The sequence below is a fragment of the Homalodisca vitripennis genome, chromosome 5 (assembly GCF_021130785.1).
Source record: "Homalodisca vitripennis isolate AUS2020 chromosome 5, UT_GWSS_2.1, whole genome shotgun sequence".
NCBI classification, from domain to species: Eukaryota; Metazoa; Arthropoda; class Insecta; order Hemiptera; family Cicadellidae; genus Homalodisca; species Homalodisca vitripennis.
Window position 1 is genome coordinate 66,229,847 of NC_060211.1, and position 18,605 is coordinate 66,248,451.

At 32.5% G+C, this 18,605-nt stretch overlaps 1 protein-coding gene across 1 annotated transcript in view; it reads right to left on the bottom strand.

The window, feature by feature from the left end:
- The window catches only part of LOC124363495 (cadherin-23-like), a 34,142-nt gene extending 16,561 nt beyond the window's left edge, over positions 1-17,581 (bottom strand). Inside the window, 15 exon segments of the mRNA XM_046818744.1 lie at positions 1,549-1,747; positions 2,122-2,258; positions 2,604-2,789; positions 2,903-3,145; positions 3,964-4,124; positions 8,008-8,140; positions 9,828-9,938; positions 9,941-10,018; positions 11,525-11,659; positions 11,898-11,986; positions 12,387-12,571; positions 12,768-12,925; positions 13,443-13,542; positions 15,022-15,271; positions 17,485-17,581. Coding sequence (XP_046674700.1) covers positions 1,549-1,747; positions 2,122-2,258; positions 2,604-2,789; positions 2,903-3,145; positions 3,964-4,124; positions 8,008-8,140; positions 9,828-9,938; positions 9,941-10,018; positions 11,525-11,659; positions 11,898-11,986; positions 12,387-12,571; positions 12,768-12,925; positions 13,443-13,542; positions 15,022-15,271; positions 17,485-17,581 — 2,262 coding nt within the window.
- Between the last annotated feature and the right edge of the window lie 1,024 nt (positions 17,582-18,605).

An 18,605-nucleotide genomic window follows, 5' to 3' on the forward strand; every position in this document is an offset into this window, starting at 1 on the left:
AAGTCTAATGCACAAGAAAACTGCAATTATTGTAAAACAATTGTTTATAAAAAACTAAAGCAATAATTTATAAGTATTCATATACAACAATTGCTTAGCACATTACATTCATTTACTCTAACACAAACCATGGAAAACAGTGTCAATATTTCTATTGAATGTCAAGTTCGATGACTAACAGAATACAAAAGAACTGTAGAAAAGAATATGTTATATCAAACTAGCATACTTACTACATACTATTATATGGAAAATTGCAGACAAATATAACAATGAAAGCCTGCACATGAAATCCAACCGGCAGATAAGAAGATAATATTACAATGACGTTAAATGCTATTTCAGTACATAGGTTTTTAATAGACAACGATATGCAAACACCTTTAAATACTGATACTACTATGGATATAATATATTATGTTAATGTTTTTTGCTGTTTTTGCTATTTTTATATTTTTCTATGTTTTAGCAGTATTGCTGCATCCACTCCAAAAAGGGGGTGAGAAACCGGGAACCGGGGATAATAGAACTGTTGAAGCCCTCAATACAGTGTCTCTGGTTAACACGATTTTGATATTGAACCTGTTAACTGTTATGAACAATAAGTCTAACAAAATAGTTTATCCATGAAACTCAGTCAAAGTACTGAGAAGAATTTCGATCAATAAAAATCTCACAATGCCACTTTGACAACCTTACAGAATTTACTTTCAGTATCAAAGAAAACAACCTTCTCTGAACTGCCTCAACAGATTCATTGGTGTACCCCCTATCCTAGTCCAGATACAGAGGCATATTCAAGATTCATCCCACAAGAGGTTTATGCAGCATCAGACAGTGTATGCTCTTTTGTATAATTCTCTTTTGTATGAAAGTGTGTCTCAATCCACTTAATAAACCCAAGATTGTGTTTTGCTTTAGAAGAGTTGTAGACCAGGACGACCCCTGTCGCACCCACGAGGGAGCAGTAAAACAGTCACATGTCACAACCAAAAACTTTACTCTGAAAAGCTTATGTTAGAATTGTAACTATATCCAAAAACAAGTTCTGGATAGAAATCAAAAGCAGATAGTTTCTTTAATAATAAACGGTGGGGGGAGATTATCAAAAGCCCTCTGGAAGTCTAAATATTTGGTATGAACTTGCCTTTGACTTTCAACTACAGGACTAACAGCCTACATAGAAGCCAGATTAAATATTGTAAAATACCAACTTGAAAAGACATGTTGATGTGGGGAATGATGATGGAATATTCTCCCATAAATATATTTGAAAATAACTTTCTAAAAGTTACAACAAACACTATTTTATCTACACCTCGGGTTGTACAGCATAGTCAGCTCCTGTAAGCTCTGGGAGCTACATGTTATACGTTAGCAATACTCAAGTTATAGTGTTCACATTTTGGCTTCAAGCAGCATTGTTTAAATTTGGCCTGGTCAGCTTTTGTAGTCTTGGAGTGAACGAGTAAAGTGAGTGGCAAATGCACAATTATAACCTGATTTGAAAAACCATGATCAGTAAGTAATCGTCTTAACATATCTCACCTTGAACAATGAATCCAGATGTTCTATGCTCTGGTCAACCACCCGTAACACCCGGCTGACATCCATGATGGAGTGGTCTGACCGGTCTACAAAATGCAGGTAGAGGTCAGATCGGGTCTTGTCCACTCGGCCATCCATGGTCTCATGCACTTTCACCTCGTCTACATTAACTATGGCTCCAGTCACATTACCCAGTACTCTGTACATTCAGCAAAAACACAGTTTAAGATAAATTAAAGGCAGAAGAGAGTAAAAACATGTATCAATGTATTAACAAACAGACATTTCAAGTATCTATCAATCAATTGAACATTATCATAAGTCCTATTGCTCCTAACTTTTCCTACATTTAAATTTATAATGAACCAACAGGACCAATAGTACATTTCATAAAAGTACCTCCTTGGTCCAGGAGATTGCAGATGATGGTATTTTATGAATGTTTGTTAAGAAAGTATTTCAACTGATAATAATTAGGAACTAACATATAAAGGCATAATCACAATATATTTTTATGTCAAAATGTAATCAGTTCAACTGCCTATTGTTTTTTTAATATATCTTATGACTCACTCTCTGAAAACATCAATCTTTTCTCTCAGCTCTACTGGATGTTGTCGTAGCACAAATCTCACTCTTTGGTCTTCTCGCAATAAGTAGATGAAAACTCTAGCCATATCAGAAAGTCCACCGGTATCATTGGCGACCACCTGGACACATTTTCAAGTTATAAACTTGTATTTTTTAATACATAATAGAGCATTTGTATAACAGATTTGCTCTATATCATAGTATTAAGAACTAAGAAATAACATATTGCAACAAATATCACACAATTTGAAAAGTTAATAAATTATGTTAACTGTTATAATGTGTATGTATAATAATGTTAAATTACGAGACAAATTTCACTAATACAGATTATTTATTCATTAACAAGTCTAAGTATGCCTTATGAATAAAAACCTTGTAACTAATCAAACATGAGATATACAAGTAGAAATTTTTCAACCTAGATCTGTGGTAATAATTAAGATTAGTAGACTGAATAATACCTTAAAGTCAAAGTATCCTTTCATTCCCTTTTGAGGATCAAAGTTGAGAGACACAATTCCAGAGTTGACATCCACTAAGAAAGGTGGCTGCTGAATATTTTCCATCCCTTCGCTCAAGGTCATCTGAGTTTGGCCAATCATATAGTATTGTATTTCTGCATTTCGGCCAAAATCTGCATCTATTGCCTAAACAACATTAAGATTATGATAATCATAACACGGTAATAAGATTGTTATTTTTCGAAGCTGGACTGAAACAAAAATATAACTGTTGAACAAAAAGATAGCTTTTTACTCACTCGAACTTGCATAAATTCACTGCCAAAATCCGCATCAGTGGTTACTCCTCCAGTGAACACCTCCTTGACGAACTGAGGGGCGTTATCGTTGATGTCATTGACAAAAATGACCACCCTGAGCACTGTACTGTCTTTGTAATCCAAGTAGCTATTGTTGGTCTGTGGGGGAGTGACACAGTCTTCACTGGCTTTCACCATGATCAAATGCATCTCAGCTTCTTCCCTGTCAAGTTCTTGAGCCACCTACAAAAGTAAACAGCCTCGATAAACATTTATTCAAATTGCAAGATAGAGTCATTAGATAGTATATTACTAACACCATCTAAATTTTGGCGAGTGAGAGTTCCCTACATACCTGTTGTGTTCACAATACCATATTGGTGCCAATATTAAAGTGAATCAATTTTTACGATGAAATTGGTGTACTACCAATTTAGGGTGATTGTTTTGTGGCTGCTAAGATATGGTGACAGCTGTTGGAAAGCAACATTATCACCTTTCCCTCGTCTGCGTATTCCTGGATAAAGCCTTTCTCATGGTAAACCATTTGTATTTTTTGAGCCACACTCTCCTTCTGCGTCTCAGCATTACAGCATTATGGCAGTCTCCTTCACTCAGCCATGACCTCTCACAACTATTAGTGTTCTACCATAAGCAGTTCCAAAGCAACTCCTCTAAGGTTCTGCTCTCATGGTTTTCATGAGTTTTATCTTAAAATAAAGTTCCCTTTAAACCCCGCTATTTGCTGCTTGTTTCTCTGGTCAACCTTCCGCTATGAAAAATAGTGGTGTACCAAGAACTCTCTTTATGTGATGTCCACATCAAGCTCCTCTTTACATTGCCGTTATGTAGACCTTTCTGTCCAGGCATTCCTAGCATTCAAGCTAAGGATATTTATTTTGACCACAGTTTGAGAATCATATCTATGTAAATGAAACCTATATCAATGCAAATAATATTTTTCAATGTTGAAAATTGCTGCATTGTTAAAGAGATAGTAAATAAAATGTAGAACTTAATGAGAACAAAAACTAACACTAAAGCCATTTATGTCTACTTACAGTGATTTCATGGGAAAGTGGCTCAATGTTGAAGAAGCCCTCATCATTCCCAGCAACAATGAAGTAACAGACCGGAGTTCTTGGGTCATCTAGATCATCTACTTCGTCTCTATCCACAGTTTCTGGCAGGAGTCGCCTTTCTTTGCCAGGAGGAATATGTTCTGTAAGACGTAAATTTATTAATTTTTACTGCTTCAACTTTAGCTGATTTAAATTACTAAATTACTTTTTAGTAACAAGAAAATATTTATTTACAATCTTCAAAGAGCTTATTTATTTTTGGTTCAAAATTTCCAACAGAGAAATTATCATTGAGTTTTGTGCTCTCCAGGACTCTTTTTTCTGAACCAGTTTAAAGGCATCTTCAGTGAATTTCATTTTGTTGAAATTGTACTTGATTCCAAAATACAGTTAATAATGCTTACTGATTATTGACAGGTGGTAGGCATTACCACTCATTTCAGACATTCATTGCTAGAAATGTTGTTGGCAGCATGTTTTTAGACAACTTGCAAAATAGTTTTAAATCATAAAAACAGCAATATTTCAAACAAAATCACTAGGATCATCATAACATGAGCATTTGTATTTATAATACCATTATGTACAAAAAAATATATTTTCACATACTTTTTTTGGGAAAAATATAAATATACACTGAAATAGGATTGCTTAAGATTTAAAGACATACTACGTTATAAAACAGAAGATGTATTTCATAAGTCTAAACAAATCTTTTTAACAGTTTAACACTTATTTATTTGTCCTTAGACAAACATACAATGGACATCATCACTATACACAATCACAAGCTAAAATGTTATAATTAAATAAGTACCAACTTGAATTGGTAATAAAAAAAATCTATGTAATAATACATGGCAGTTGCTAAAATTTGATTAAAACTTACTGTTTTTTCCAAGTAACTAACTACTCGTATATACTGAGTGTTTACAAAAGGGTGTCACAAACTTCTGTGGCTCATATTAATCATTCCAAACAAAAAATGACCTATAAACATAGTTCATAGAAATTTTTATTGTAGCCGCTAGCCACCATTTTTAAATTTTTTTATAAAATATTCATATCTCTAGAACTAGTAAAGCTACGTACACCAATTTTGGTACATAGCTAATAATAAATAAGAGAGAAAACTTTAAAAATATTGGTGTGATTTGCTTTAATATTAACAAAATGGTGGCCTGTAGAGAATTTTTAAGTCAAATAACAAAAAAAAACCATTATAATTATAAAAAATGTACGAGTTATAAACATTATGTATTTTCCAATTTTTATAGCAATTCCAACGGTATTTTTCTCAATGGAATCCACTAACGCATAGGTGAGCATGATTGCTTTTGATGTATGATTGCACACAAAGATTTTGTCAGTTGAAAGGTATCAGCTGTTTTGAATCAGTAATAAATCATTTACAAAATGCTTACTCTTTTGCAATATTTATGACAATTCTAACAGTACTTTTTTCAACATAATCCATCAACACATAAATGAGCACGACCACTTTAAAGATATGCCGGTACAAGTTGGGAGCAACAACAGCTGATACCTCTCAACTGTGGCATGTTTGGCATTCCTGGCTTGTGCAAGCGTATCTTTAAGGAGTCGTGCTCACTTATGTGTTGACAGATTACGTTCAAAAAAGTACTGTTGGAATTGTTATAAATATTGCAAAATAGTTGGTATATTGTAAAACTTTTATAACTGATAAAAAACAGCTGATGACTATCAAAAGACAAAAAGTTTGCTGTTAATCCTAATCCTAATAATATTAAAAATATGAAAGTGCCTTCATTTGTTTGTTTTGCTTTCACGTATACACTATTCAACCAATTGTACTGAAACTTTACATAAACATTTTCAGAATCTCTGTTATGAATATAAGCCTATTCTCATTTTGAAAGTCCCTCCAGGTTACACCTGGTCTCTAAAGTAATGAACAATTCCATCTTGGTCTCTAAAATTGTAAAATATTAATTGAAAGAGCATGTTTAATGTAATCAACACTGTTCTGTGAAAAAACATTGTTTTATGACAGCACAACCATATGATTAATTAATTTAATCACTATTTCCAGTTTGTTTACATTTATAGTGTGAAAACATAATTAAGCTAGATAATAACAATACTGAGCAGAGAGTAAGAAGATTCTAAGATAAGAAGATCAAAAGTTAGTTCTCCTCCATATGGTTATAGTCTCGGTTCCCAAACCGAGAGATCACGGGTTCAAATCCCGGGGAGGTCCAATCATGTAATAATAATAAAAACCAGTGCACTTGAAAGCCGGCATACCTGACGCTGAGGCTTAAATGAGATATAATAAAAAAAGTTTTAGTTAAAATATAGGCTACTTTTGACTGTACATTTTAAGCAAATATTAAGTATTAGATATAAAGATAAAGTTAATATATAACTTTTATAAATTTAAAAAACTATTATAAAACCCATCTTAGTTATCTCTTGCCAGATGTAACCATCTCAGGTCTACATATGTATATATATTTTTCTTGATCGGGAAACAAATCAAAATCAACTATGGAAAAAAATACTAAGACTGGAGTAAATTAAAATAGCCCTAAATATACACTTTTTGACATATTTCCTTGATCATAAAGAAGATAAACTCAAAATTGGCGTTGGAAATATAATTCTCTTGAATCAGAAGTGTTGAGCCTACGAAATTGCATGCAAAGCCATAATTGGGATCACAAAGCAATAAATGCAATTTTTAAAATTACATAAAATCGCCAAAGGACATTGCATCTATTTTCCACTTCATCATATTATACCATAAATGCTTTCACTAAGAAAGCTAAGAGATTCATCTTTGGGCTATCTCTGCATTGGTCTAAAATAGTTTCAATGTTACTGAAATCGTTGAAACTATCCAATCGAACACATGGAAAATTATATGTAAATGCAATGCAGAGGAATTGTGAAGGAAGCTGCCGGTGACTGCTAGTGTAAAATAAATTCAATAGGCTAAAAAAACTTCGTTTGGAATATCGGGTGCTATACCCCTAATTAGGAGTAGGGTTTGAACATGTTTATTGCATGTCTGTTTGTTCATGTTGATCTCTAAGAAGTGATTTGTCAAGTAATATATAATTTAATATTCTTAAGCTTTTTTAACATTTCCAGTTTGACAACAACAAAATTAACACAGCTAGTTAATTAACAAATAGTAAACTGATTTCTCAGAGGAAATTCTTGTATTTTACTATGTATACTGTTCAAATTGGTTCTTATATTCCGGTCTAATCTCTTTTTCAAGGAATATAATATTTAACTGATTGCTTATTATAATTATAAATATAATATACTTTGAGATTTTAAAAGGCTATTATTACTTTGAAAATACAAATTAGTAGGTAGTATTGGTAAACTGTGTGGGTTTAATGTAACTGTATTGTTTTCAGATTACATTTTTGTTGAGTATAAACTAACCCCTGCATGTACGTCATATAAAATCTCTTTTTAATATTCCAAGCATTTTTTATATAAATGATGATTAGTTTAAGATATAACAATGCTTGAAACCATTGCCAAATCATTGAAAGTATTTAGTTTAAATACTAGTTGACTGGATCAGTTTAATGGTTCTGAATTTTCTTAAAGAGCAAAAACATTTTAGTGAGCACTTATTATGTAATGCATTAATTTATATGCAACATTTCATGGCATTTGATTGATTAGCTTTGTGTCACCAAATTATGAGTTATTCAATAAACTAAGTACAACAAACGTATTACGTAATATTTAACTAAACAATAAATAAGTGTTCTGAGTTATATACGGGCCCGTACTCAGACCGGTTTTTTCGGACAATTTTACCAAGGCCTGAGCATGACCAAGGCCTGGTGGCGGGACATGATGGGGTCCAGCTGAATATCTTCTCCGGAGCCCGCCAATATGGGCTGAATATGGCCCTGTGTTACATATGACTTAATAAAATCATAAGGTGTGCAGCAAATTTCAAGTATTTTCTACAACTGAAGAACTAAGTTAAATTTTACAATAAGTTACCTGTAAAGTTCACTGGAAAGTCTTCTATCAAAAACTGAGGCTGGTAATCGTTCACATTTTTCACATAAATTGTCAGATCAAGATCTGACGACAAGGGAGTAGGAGTTCCATGGTCATAGGCTTCCACACGAATCTGAAATCAATATTTTTCTTAGGTTTTACTTGAATTTATAATATCTACCCACACAGGATGTGAGCTTAAACCAAACTTGATTCTAGCATATTATTAACTAAAATTTTGGACTTTGAAACCTCCCTCAAACTTAAAGCAAACTAGGTTTTTTGAGTTTGTAGCACTATATTAAATTCAAACTTGTTTACCTCCCTGCTTGATTTGACCTTCCGAATTCTGGATTTTGACTCTAGAACAAGTTCAAAACAAGCTCACATAAATGAAACTAAAGCAACCTTGTGCTGTTACTGAATTATGCCAGTAGTTGATAAAGTGTGATGGCATTCTGTGCAAGCATAGTTCTTTGTGTTCTGTTCCTCAACGTGGCAGCACCAAGATGCATTAGGATATTGTCTATTCACTCTTTGAGTTTACTGATTTTTAGTGATGATTTCAAAAAAGTGCTTAAAAGGATGGAAGCTAGGAATTCTAAGTTAAATTTTTGTACAATTCGTAGTACAGACATTATTGTTAAAACTTTCTAAAATCTATAAAATCTAGATAATTCTCCAGAATGTATGACTATACTATCAATTTTACTTTACAAAAATATACTTTCTTCATTAATCAGTTCATGTTAAATTGTATAAAATAGTTCAGTGGGATATACATTTCTTAGCATGTAAATATTATAGAGCAATATAATTAATTTTTAATAAGAGAAATAAACCTTTCATTTATTGTATGAATTAAAATTATTTTTATTGATCTATATAATATATATGTATGGTATTTATTTGGATGTGATGTTAAACATGTATTATGTTACTATTATTGTTATTATATTTGTCTAAGTTTCTAACAAGATAGTACAAATGAGCAGCACACTTTTTTTTAACTTGAAATAACTTTAAAATGAATCTCTGTTCAATCATTTGACTTATTTTGAACATAGATTTACAAGATCAGAAAATATTTTATGAAACAAAGTTTACAAACTTACGTTTGGAATGAGTCTTCCATTCAGTAAGTTAGTTTTATATCTGATTTTCAAAGTTTTAATGACCTTGTGGATATAAGTTTACAAGCCCAAGCTTGGTTAGGCTTAAAATGAGCCTCCTTCCACAACTGCCTCAAATTAAAATAAGTTACCAAACAAGGCCCTACACACATAGACATTGACTTTAATAATAATAATAATATTCTTTATTGTGTGAAACAATTACAATATTGCATAGCATGCATCAACGTAACCAATAAAATAAAAAAACTGTATCAGATAAATGATGTTTGCCAAGGTAAATACATGCAATGCAATACAATACTTGTATGTATCAGAGATTTGATTGTGCGGCAGACCCTGAATACCACTTGCCCACAGCAGGTGCAACAGTATCCCATAGCACACAATCAAAAGCTTTATAGAGGTCGAGAAATATGCATAGCACCTGCTCTCACTTTTTCTAAGCCCTTTGGATAAGTTTGAAAGTCCAAAACTGGAGCAAGCTCAATAAGTGGCAACTTCATTCTTTAAAACAATCTTAAAATAAGTCTGCAAACTTGGCTTCATAGGCTTGTGTCAAGCTCATTAACTCAGCTGAGTAAGCTTGGTACAATTTCTAAACAAGCCTAATGTGTTGTTGAGATAGTTGTTTCCTGATTTTATAAAATTAAACAATACATTTAAATTTAAGAAACAATTCTTAACCTGATAGAGTTTCTGGGTCTCCCTGTCCAGAGGTAACCTGAGAGAGATGAGGCCAGAGTCCTGATCAATACTGAAAGTGCTCCAGTCTCCAGTATTGTCTTGCTTGAGGCGCGGTAACGGACAGCAGCATTAGGACCCACATCAGCGTCAATAGCAGTCACAGTTATCACAGGACTCCCAACTGTTGCATTCTTCATACAAAAAAACAAAGATCAATAATTTATTCATATTAGAGAAATACATTTTAGTACCATTGTTGATTAAAAGATATTTTGTGGCTTGTATTCAATTGTTACTTAGAATATACAGTTTCCAAAAAAAAATAATGGATAATTTTAAACGGCAATGTTTTTTTTATTACTATGGTTTTGTAAATAAATCATTCACTGTATTTTAGGTATTATCTGGATTGTCCTGAGTTAAAAATAATAATGGGGGGATTTTATTCCAAATCCATTTAAATTTGAAAATGTTTTATAACTACTCTTAACTCTGAGTTTGATAGCAACTTTTTTAAATTATATAATTTTTACAATTGTAAACCATTTAATACATGTCTGGCATACCTTTGTTCCATTGAAGATCATTATATATTATCATAATATTCTAAACATTATTCAGAGTTACAGGTAAAACACTAAAATATTTTTATTTTTTAATTTTATTTGATTTTATTTTCATACCCACTCCATCCCTAATACATTGTTCCATGTCCCCATTGCATAATGCCATAGACAGATTTTGGAGAAAGTAGGGGTGGAGTGTTCATGTTATCCTCATCTCCTACCTCCATTACCTAATTTAGAATAAAACCAGTCTACAGCAGTCTTCAGTCTGGTATTAACTAAACATTACGTTAATGTGTTAACATTTTGCAAACAAGCATATGATGGCAGACTGTTGTTTTTGACTGATGTGGATGATTTTACTAACAGGTAGATATTTTGCTTTTAATTCTGTTTGTCCTTCTATGTGTTTAATTATTTTGTGTGTAAGTATATGTAAAAGACTCTTAGCAGCAAACTGTTAATGTTGCATGCAGTCCCGGTACAGCACAAAATGTTTATATTTGCAATGTTGAAGAAAATATATATTTTTTTATTCAGATAATTTATTTTCAAAAAAAACCTAAATATGTTAAAGGTGATAACTAACAGAGGAACTTGTTTTTTTTTTTGGAAAACTACTTAATTTTTACCATTTTTGTAGCCATTTATACAAGATGTGAGCGAATTGCAATGGGGGCTTGTACAACAATAGGCCTGTAATGATACGTTAATAGGTTTGAATAGGTTGTGTTGTAGCAATAACAACATACTATAGCAGAATACTTGTATGCAAAATGGAACCCTTGTTCAGAAAACCTATTGATAGATAAACTATTAATCTTTCATATAAATCTGACTATAAAAAACTTCTTTATAGTCGTATTTTAGCTTTTAATAACTAATTCACATGTGGTTAATCATGAAATAAAATGATTAGAATTTATTACTGAGATTTGAGGGATTCTAGAACTCCTAAGATTGGAAATGTTTTACCCTGAGTTGAAAGGTAAGTAAGCTAATATTAATATATTACTATGTAATCATTATCATAGTTTAGATGTTATTAAACCACACAACTTCTGATTTCTGACAAAGGTAAATGTTAAGTAATTATATTAGTATTAACTTAATATCACAAAGTGTTTTTACCTCTGGAATGCGGATTGTAATGTTCTGGGGAGGACTGATGAACTGAGGAGCATTGTCATTGAAGTCTGTCACACAAATGTTTAGGTTGCCAACAACAAAGTTGGGAGGTGCACCTAAATCTTGAACATTTATAGCCTAAAACAGTTGACATGTAACAAGTAAATTATCCAAGTTGAAAAACTTATTTTCAAATCAACTAGTGTATCAACAACACAATTTCCAAATAAAATAGACATCAAGTTTAATGTTATGTAAAAGTAGTTAAGTAAGTCTGATAATTTCAAAATCAATATAAAACTGTACTCTTAATTTCAGACAATATTAATTTTTCCAAAGAAAATAACCAAAAACTAAGTATGTCCAAAGCACTTACCAAAGTGTAATTCCCATATTTTGCTTTCAGTGAACTTTGAGCATATAGCCTGGCTGTCCAATGATCCAGTGGTTCTATTTCAAACAATTCTGGAAAGATAAACACAGATTTTTGAAAATTAAAAAAAAATCTATTGTGTATAGTTAGTATAGAAACATACTGATATACACTTTAGACATAATAGTTACTATTTTATTTTGTTCATCTTAAATCAGATAGTGAGCGTTGAAGTTCTAGCTTATAAAGAAAACAATAGAGAAAAATATATAATGGACCTACTAAGCTAATCCTAAAAATCAACCTCCAGAAAGCTGAACTGTTATGATTATACCACCAGTCTTTTATTTCGCCTCTACTAAGAGATTCCTCCTTTCAGTTTCTTGAGTATAAAAACACTGGGAGGGAAAATATAAGTGTTTTCTGTGTACTCATCTAGCCAGAGATTTTATTTTCCTTCATTCATTTTATTAAACTCTGTAAGATTCTCACCTTGATCGTTCCCTGCAAGAATGGAGAATGAGACCCAGCCATTGGGAGTGTTGGGGTCATCGGCATCAGATGCCTTGAGAGTGTAGACAGTCTCCCCTGGTTCCAGAAACTCTGTTACCATGACACAAGACTCCGGCAGAGGGTTCATCACAGGAGGTTCATCGTTGACATCCAGTATGGTCACTCTGTTCAACAACGGTAGTCTTAGAAAATTACTAAGAAAAACAATTTTGTTTAAAATAATGATCATGAATTAGAGGATAGAGCGGGTTCGGTACAACGCCTTGTTCCTTGCCGTACTAAAACTATGTAAATTTTGATAGGTTTTATTGGTTAAAACAAAAAACAAAACAGGCATATATAGGTCAGTGGGATTCTCACCCTATTTGTTTGAAGGCATTTCTACTCTCCCCACTGGAGTATCCAAACTGATAGTTATCCCAGGCCTCCACTATCAGCATATAAGATGATTGCTGCTCTCGGTCCAGCCTATCGGACACGTTCAGCATCCCAGTCTCAGGGTTGATTTGGAACTTACCCTGGAGAAAACAACAGATTAAAACTGTCACAATCTATTACTTTAATAATATTGCTATTAGGTTCCTGAAAATTTTAAATACTAGTACTAGTAATACCCTATAAAAATGTGGTTACTTATTTTACCCACCAGCACAATACTAATAAGAAAATTTGTTGTGAGTTGTGTTAAGCTTTTGTCCATCATAATTATTTTCATGAGTTTGAAGTATTGAAACATAATCAAAAGTTACCAGAAGTGGTAATTGAAACAGCCTCAAAATATGTTATTTATTAATATTAGTACTTGCAATGTAAGCAACTGGATGGTGGCTAAGTTTAAGAATTTTTCAGTGCAATTCCAGGTAAAAATATTTTAAACTTTTTATTCTGAATATGACTTTGAAAACTGAAAAGTTCACTACTATAATTAATTGCTTTATCAAATTCAGTTCAGCTAATTTCCTTATACTTTTTGCAACTCATAAAATTAATTCAACTCAGCAAGTTATTTTATTTATATAACAATAAACTTCTTACCAAAGATGATATCCGATCAAGCAGAAATGTGATTTTGCCATAATCACCAGAATCAGCATCACTTGCTTCAATGACTGTCACCTCAGCACCTGAAGAAACACTTTTCATAATATAAAAGGATATATATAACATTTTAATTTTCTAAATGCTCAAGATAGATATTTTAATGGCATTATTTAAGAAACTGTAATATTTTCATTGATAACAATATGTAATAATGGCAAGCATTCAAAAATTATGAGAATTTTGTAATCATTTAGCAGCAAATACAATGAACATAATCCCTGTTGTAGTTCTTAATTGATTTCAACGAAACCTGGATGATTTTATTTATATCTTCAAAACAAGTTTGTAAGCTACATCCATTAATATTCAATATGAGATTTATTCATATTCATTTGGAAAAAGGACTTCACAGAATGTGTCAAAGTTTTTATACAATATGAAAAATTGAATATTCAGTTCGATAGGTTATATCACTGAATTTTTACATCCATTGGACAATTTGATCAAAGTAACATTGTATGTGGAGCAAAAACATAGTATTTCATAAACTCCAAACATTTTTAGGAACCGTGTCTGTGCTCATAATCTAATTATATACTGTATCCTGTAAAGTTTCAGTTTCATGAAATCTTCCTGATTATTCTGGAAGAGATTCACAATGAAATTTATTGTCATAAAAACCTTTTGTACAGTCTCTTTTCTAAATTCAACAGGCAATGAACTTCTAAAGTATACAAAACTACACTTGTAAATTCAAAAGCATTCAAGTTCTTTTTTAAATCAGTGATTTATTGACAGCGGAGCATATTATTTGATAAGTTTATTGACAAGAGTGACTATAAAAATCATTAACCTTTTAAAAGTTTGGTACATTATGTATAGAACAAATATAGTTACTAACGGTTGATATGTCCCATGTAACCAATGGCTGAGTTTTATTTAGCATCTCAGATAGTCAGCCAAGAGACCCAGGTTCGAATTTTGGTCTGGGCAAAGCATTTTCGCACACTAACAAACAATCATCTGAGACTAGCATGAGGTATAGTTATAAACAGTTGTGGACTGGAGGTTCAAATTTTACACAGAACAAAAATAAATAAAAACCTGTATGGATAAGTTATATTCTTGACCACTACGACCAAGTATTAAACTAACTTAGGGCATTACACTATAAAGCTTACTGTCAGTGTAAACATAAACCAAGTACAACTTATTTGGGGGATTAATGGGAGTTTATTGGAGTTTACAAAATTATTGACAGTGTACAGATATTTTTAGAATTAACAGAGTAAACTCCAAATAGCCGAAATTGTGTAATAAAATGAAATTAAAGTTTGTCGTATAATAACCCTATGGGGAAAATATGGATTCTTTTATGAATAACTGCCTCAAGAGCTAGGTAATTAGTAATTGGTGCAATGTTTTCATTTTCTCTTCTCTGAAACAAGAATGGTTTAAATTTTATAAAATGGTAAATTTTAATTTTACACCATTGTTTGTTCCTACTTGATGAGTCTCTCAACAGGAAATTTATACCCTATCCAATTAACTGAAAAGTATAGCCAATACATACCAATAGGCGAGGTCTTCCCTCAGCGTCAGGCGGACATTTGTGATGTTTCCAACAAAGTAGGGATTGTTGTCGTTCTCATCTATAACTTGTACAAACACATCCACCAATGCCGAGCGAGGAGGAATTCCTGAGTCAGTAGCTCTCACAGTCATGTTGAGCCATGGAGTCTGCTCGTGATCGATTCTGTTTGCAACTACCATCTCCCCTGTTTGCTGGTCCAGATGAACAAGTTCTGTCATCTTTGCAGAACCTGAAATAAATAATGATTCATTGATATTACCAATGTGAACAATAATTAATTACTTCCAAATTTATCTCTTAAACAATGATCCTTTTTTCATATTTCACAATGTCTAAAAATACTGTGTACTTCCTTTGGGAGTATCAATAAAAAATAAATAAACAAACTAAAATAAATTGGAATCAAATTTTAAATGAAAATTAAATTGTAAACAACAGAGGTTGAATTACGAATTTGCGAACTATACATAAAACATAAGTACATAAAACAGTTGAAAGGCAACCAATTTAAACAGGTCAATTATTGATATTTTTTTAAAACTACTACTCTCCGGCTGTCGTAAAGTAAGTACATGTTCATGTTGTATTGCAGATATAACCAACTTTTATAATTTAAATGAAAAAGCAAAATAATATATTATACTATATGTAACTATGGTATGGATATAGGTAGTCAATTTTTGAAAATAAAGAAGAGAAATAGAATGAAGTTGGCTTCTGAGAGAAAATATTAAAGTGAATTTACACCCCATTGTAAAAAATTAGCTTATTTCAAATCAATTGAACTAAATACCTTTGACTTCTACTGAATAGATAGGAATTAAATAAATGCATGATTAATTCTATATCTACAAGTCTAAATTAAGTCAGAACATAATAAACTGCTTCACATTATTAATAACACTTTCCCAAGCGTTTTAAGATTTATTTCCTCGATTTAGGAATATCGAACAGGACATCACACTTAATATCTGCAAAACATTTGTCAAACCAGAATATATGTTATACATCTTTTAATATTGGTATTTATTTGTTTTCTTTTTCATAAATGTTAAAATTCATACTGTAATTTCCTACGAAATTTGACATTGCTAATATCATCTCAGCTCTGAAAATGTATAAACAATCTTTACATATCTAAGTGAAGAATGCTAGGTAAAAACAATTTGATAACTTACTTTGACTGGATTTTTTGCATATGGTGTATAATGGATGTTCAATTAGATCATTTTTAAAATTTATCTTAAAATAGTTTGTTCCTCTTTTATTTTTTTATTCTGGTAATTTATTAAAAAATCTATAGGCTATCATCGACTTTATCAATGTTTTTAGTGTAGAGGTCATTGTAATATTAGTTTCAGCTGTTAGGAATAATACCCAGAATAATTTATTTTTCAAGACAGCCAGAAGAAGTTTATTAGGAACAATGGCAAAAAGTATCCATCCACCTATTTTACAAGTGAGAAATGGGTAATTAAAAAAATTTAAGTACCAATGTTCTACTTTCCATTTCTTTCCTCTTGTATTTATATACTCCCTTTGATTGTTTTTTTTTGCATTGCCAGTGAACAAAAAGAAAGATTTGACTAACGCCCTTTCCTTCCTACATTGCTTTTCTGGTGCTGCATAATAAGACTCTGCACATTGCATAGTATGCATGAATCTTCAATTGACCTAACTACAATAAGCCCTAGTCTCAAAATTCTCTTATAACAATAAGGTAATTTTAAATCTGGGAAAAAAAATTAAAAGAAACTTTTTTTAATCATAGTTTACCCTTCCAATGAGTAAGTAATAGTCCGGTTCTTGTCTGCGTCATCTGCTACCACATTGACAATCAACACTCCTAACTGGCTGTTTTCAGTGATGAATCTTCGATAAAAGGGCTTCCTGAACATTGGGTTGTTGTCATTTTTCATCCTCAACAATAATGGTCAATACACCCTGAAAAATTAAAAAAACTTAAAAACGTGTTTAAGGAAAATTATTCATAACAAGTTATAAAGATCTAATTTAGACTATTTATTGCCTGTATCAAGATTATATTAAGAGATTTTGTTTATGGAAAAAAACAACCAAAATTTTTCAAACAGTTAAAACAACTTGATGTTGAATGAACACTAATTGTGTTTGATATAATAGTAAAAAAATTATTGGTTTTGACATATTAAAAATACTATTTTTTTCTATTTCAATCCCAACCAAATTTTTACAATTGATAAATATTTTATTGCTTCTCAGTATTGAGTTTTTTAATAAGAACATGATATTTTTGGTTTCCTCTAATAATAGATTGCTTAAAAAATTACTTAGTTATACAGATGAGGTAGAAGTCACAAACTATTGCTTTAGGTACTACTGCATTTCCATTTGTGACATGTTTAATAAAATGAAGAAAGCTATATTGAAACAAATACCTGAAGTGATCTGTTTCCCGCTGACGGATGCCGTTGTCTTCCACCCTGATGGCTAACCGAATCACTTCAACTCTCTCTCGATCCAGGAGTCTCACCACTCGCAACAGTCCGTCGACCAGCATTCAGTTCGAAGGCAGAGAGAAAGTCAAACTCAGATGGTTTTATGATAGTCCCTTCTTCACTTCTGGCCTCACAGTTGTCCCGGTCTATCGAGAAACCTTAGCGATGATTTTTCATCAGGATCAGTAGCCACCACTCTGTGTACAAACTGTCCAACCTGGAATTGTTAAAATGAGTTTAAAGGTGTTAAAGGAAGAATTTGCAACTGAATAGTACAAATGTTTTAAATCCGTTCAGATATGGAAATATAAGATGGCAAATTTTCTCCCGTTTTAAGGATATAAAAACATTTAACATAAATTTTCAAATATTTTAAGTTCAACACCTACACAGAAATAGGTCTAAAATTAGTGAAAGTTTGGGATTAGGGTCCCTTTTTTAAATGTCGTGTCAACCACAGTGTTACAAATATAAAGGAAATTCAACAAATACTAAAAAATATGTAAATACTTGATTTACCTCCATACCATACATGAAGTTGTGGCACAATAATATGCCTTTCAATACGAGCAAATAAAGATGCAAGGCGCAAAAGAATCACAGTCAATGATCTTCCCCCCCCCCCACCCCCCCCCCCCCCCACCCCCCCCCCCCCCCACCCCCCCCCCCCCCCACCCCCCCCCCCCCCCACCCCCCCCCCCCCCCACCCCCCCCATAAGATTCCATTGGGGTCCTGAACAGGAGGCAGCCTTTGTAGATCTGAAGGAGCGGCCTGACATCAGCTCCAATTCTGAGACATTTTGACCCAAAGTTGCCCATTGAGTTGCACACTGATGCGAGTGACCAAGGAGTAAGGCGCAGCCCTTATGCCAAAAGGATGGAGAGGACATTGCTTCCAGTAGCGTATGGTTTCACGAAGGTTTATCGGATGTCGAGAAGAAATACACTACAAATGAGAAAGAATGCATCGCTGTGGTCTGGGCGGCGCAACATTTTAGGCAGTTCTTATGGGGCCGAAAGTTTACTATAGTGGTGGACCACCACGCGCTATGTTGGTTAGACAAGAACAGAGACCTGTCAGGGCAG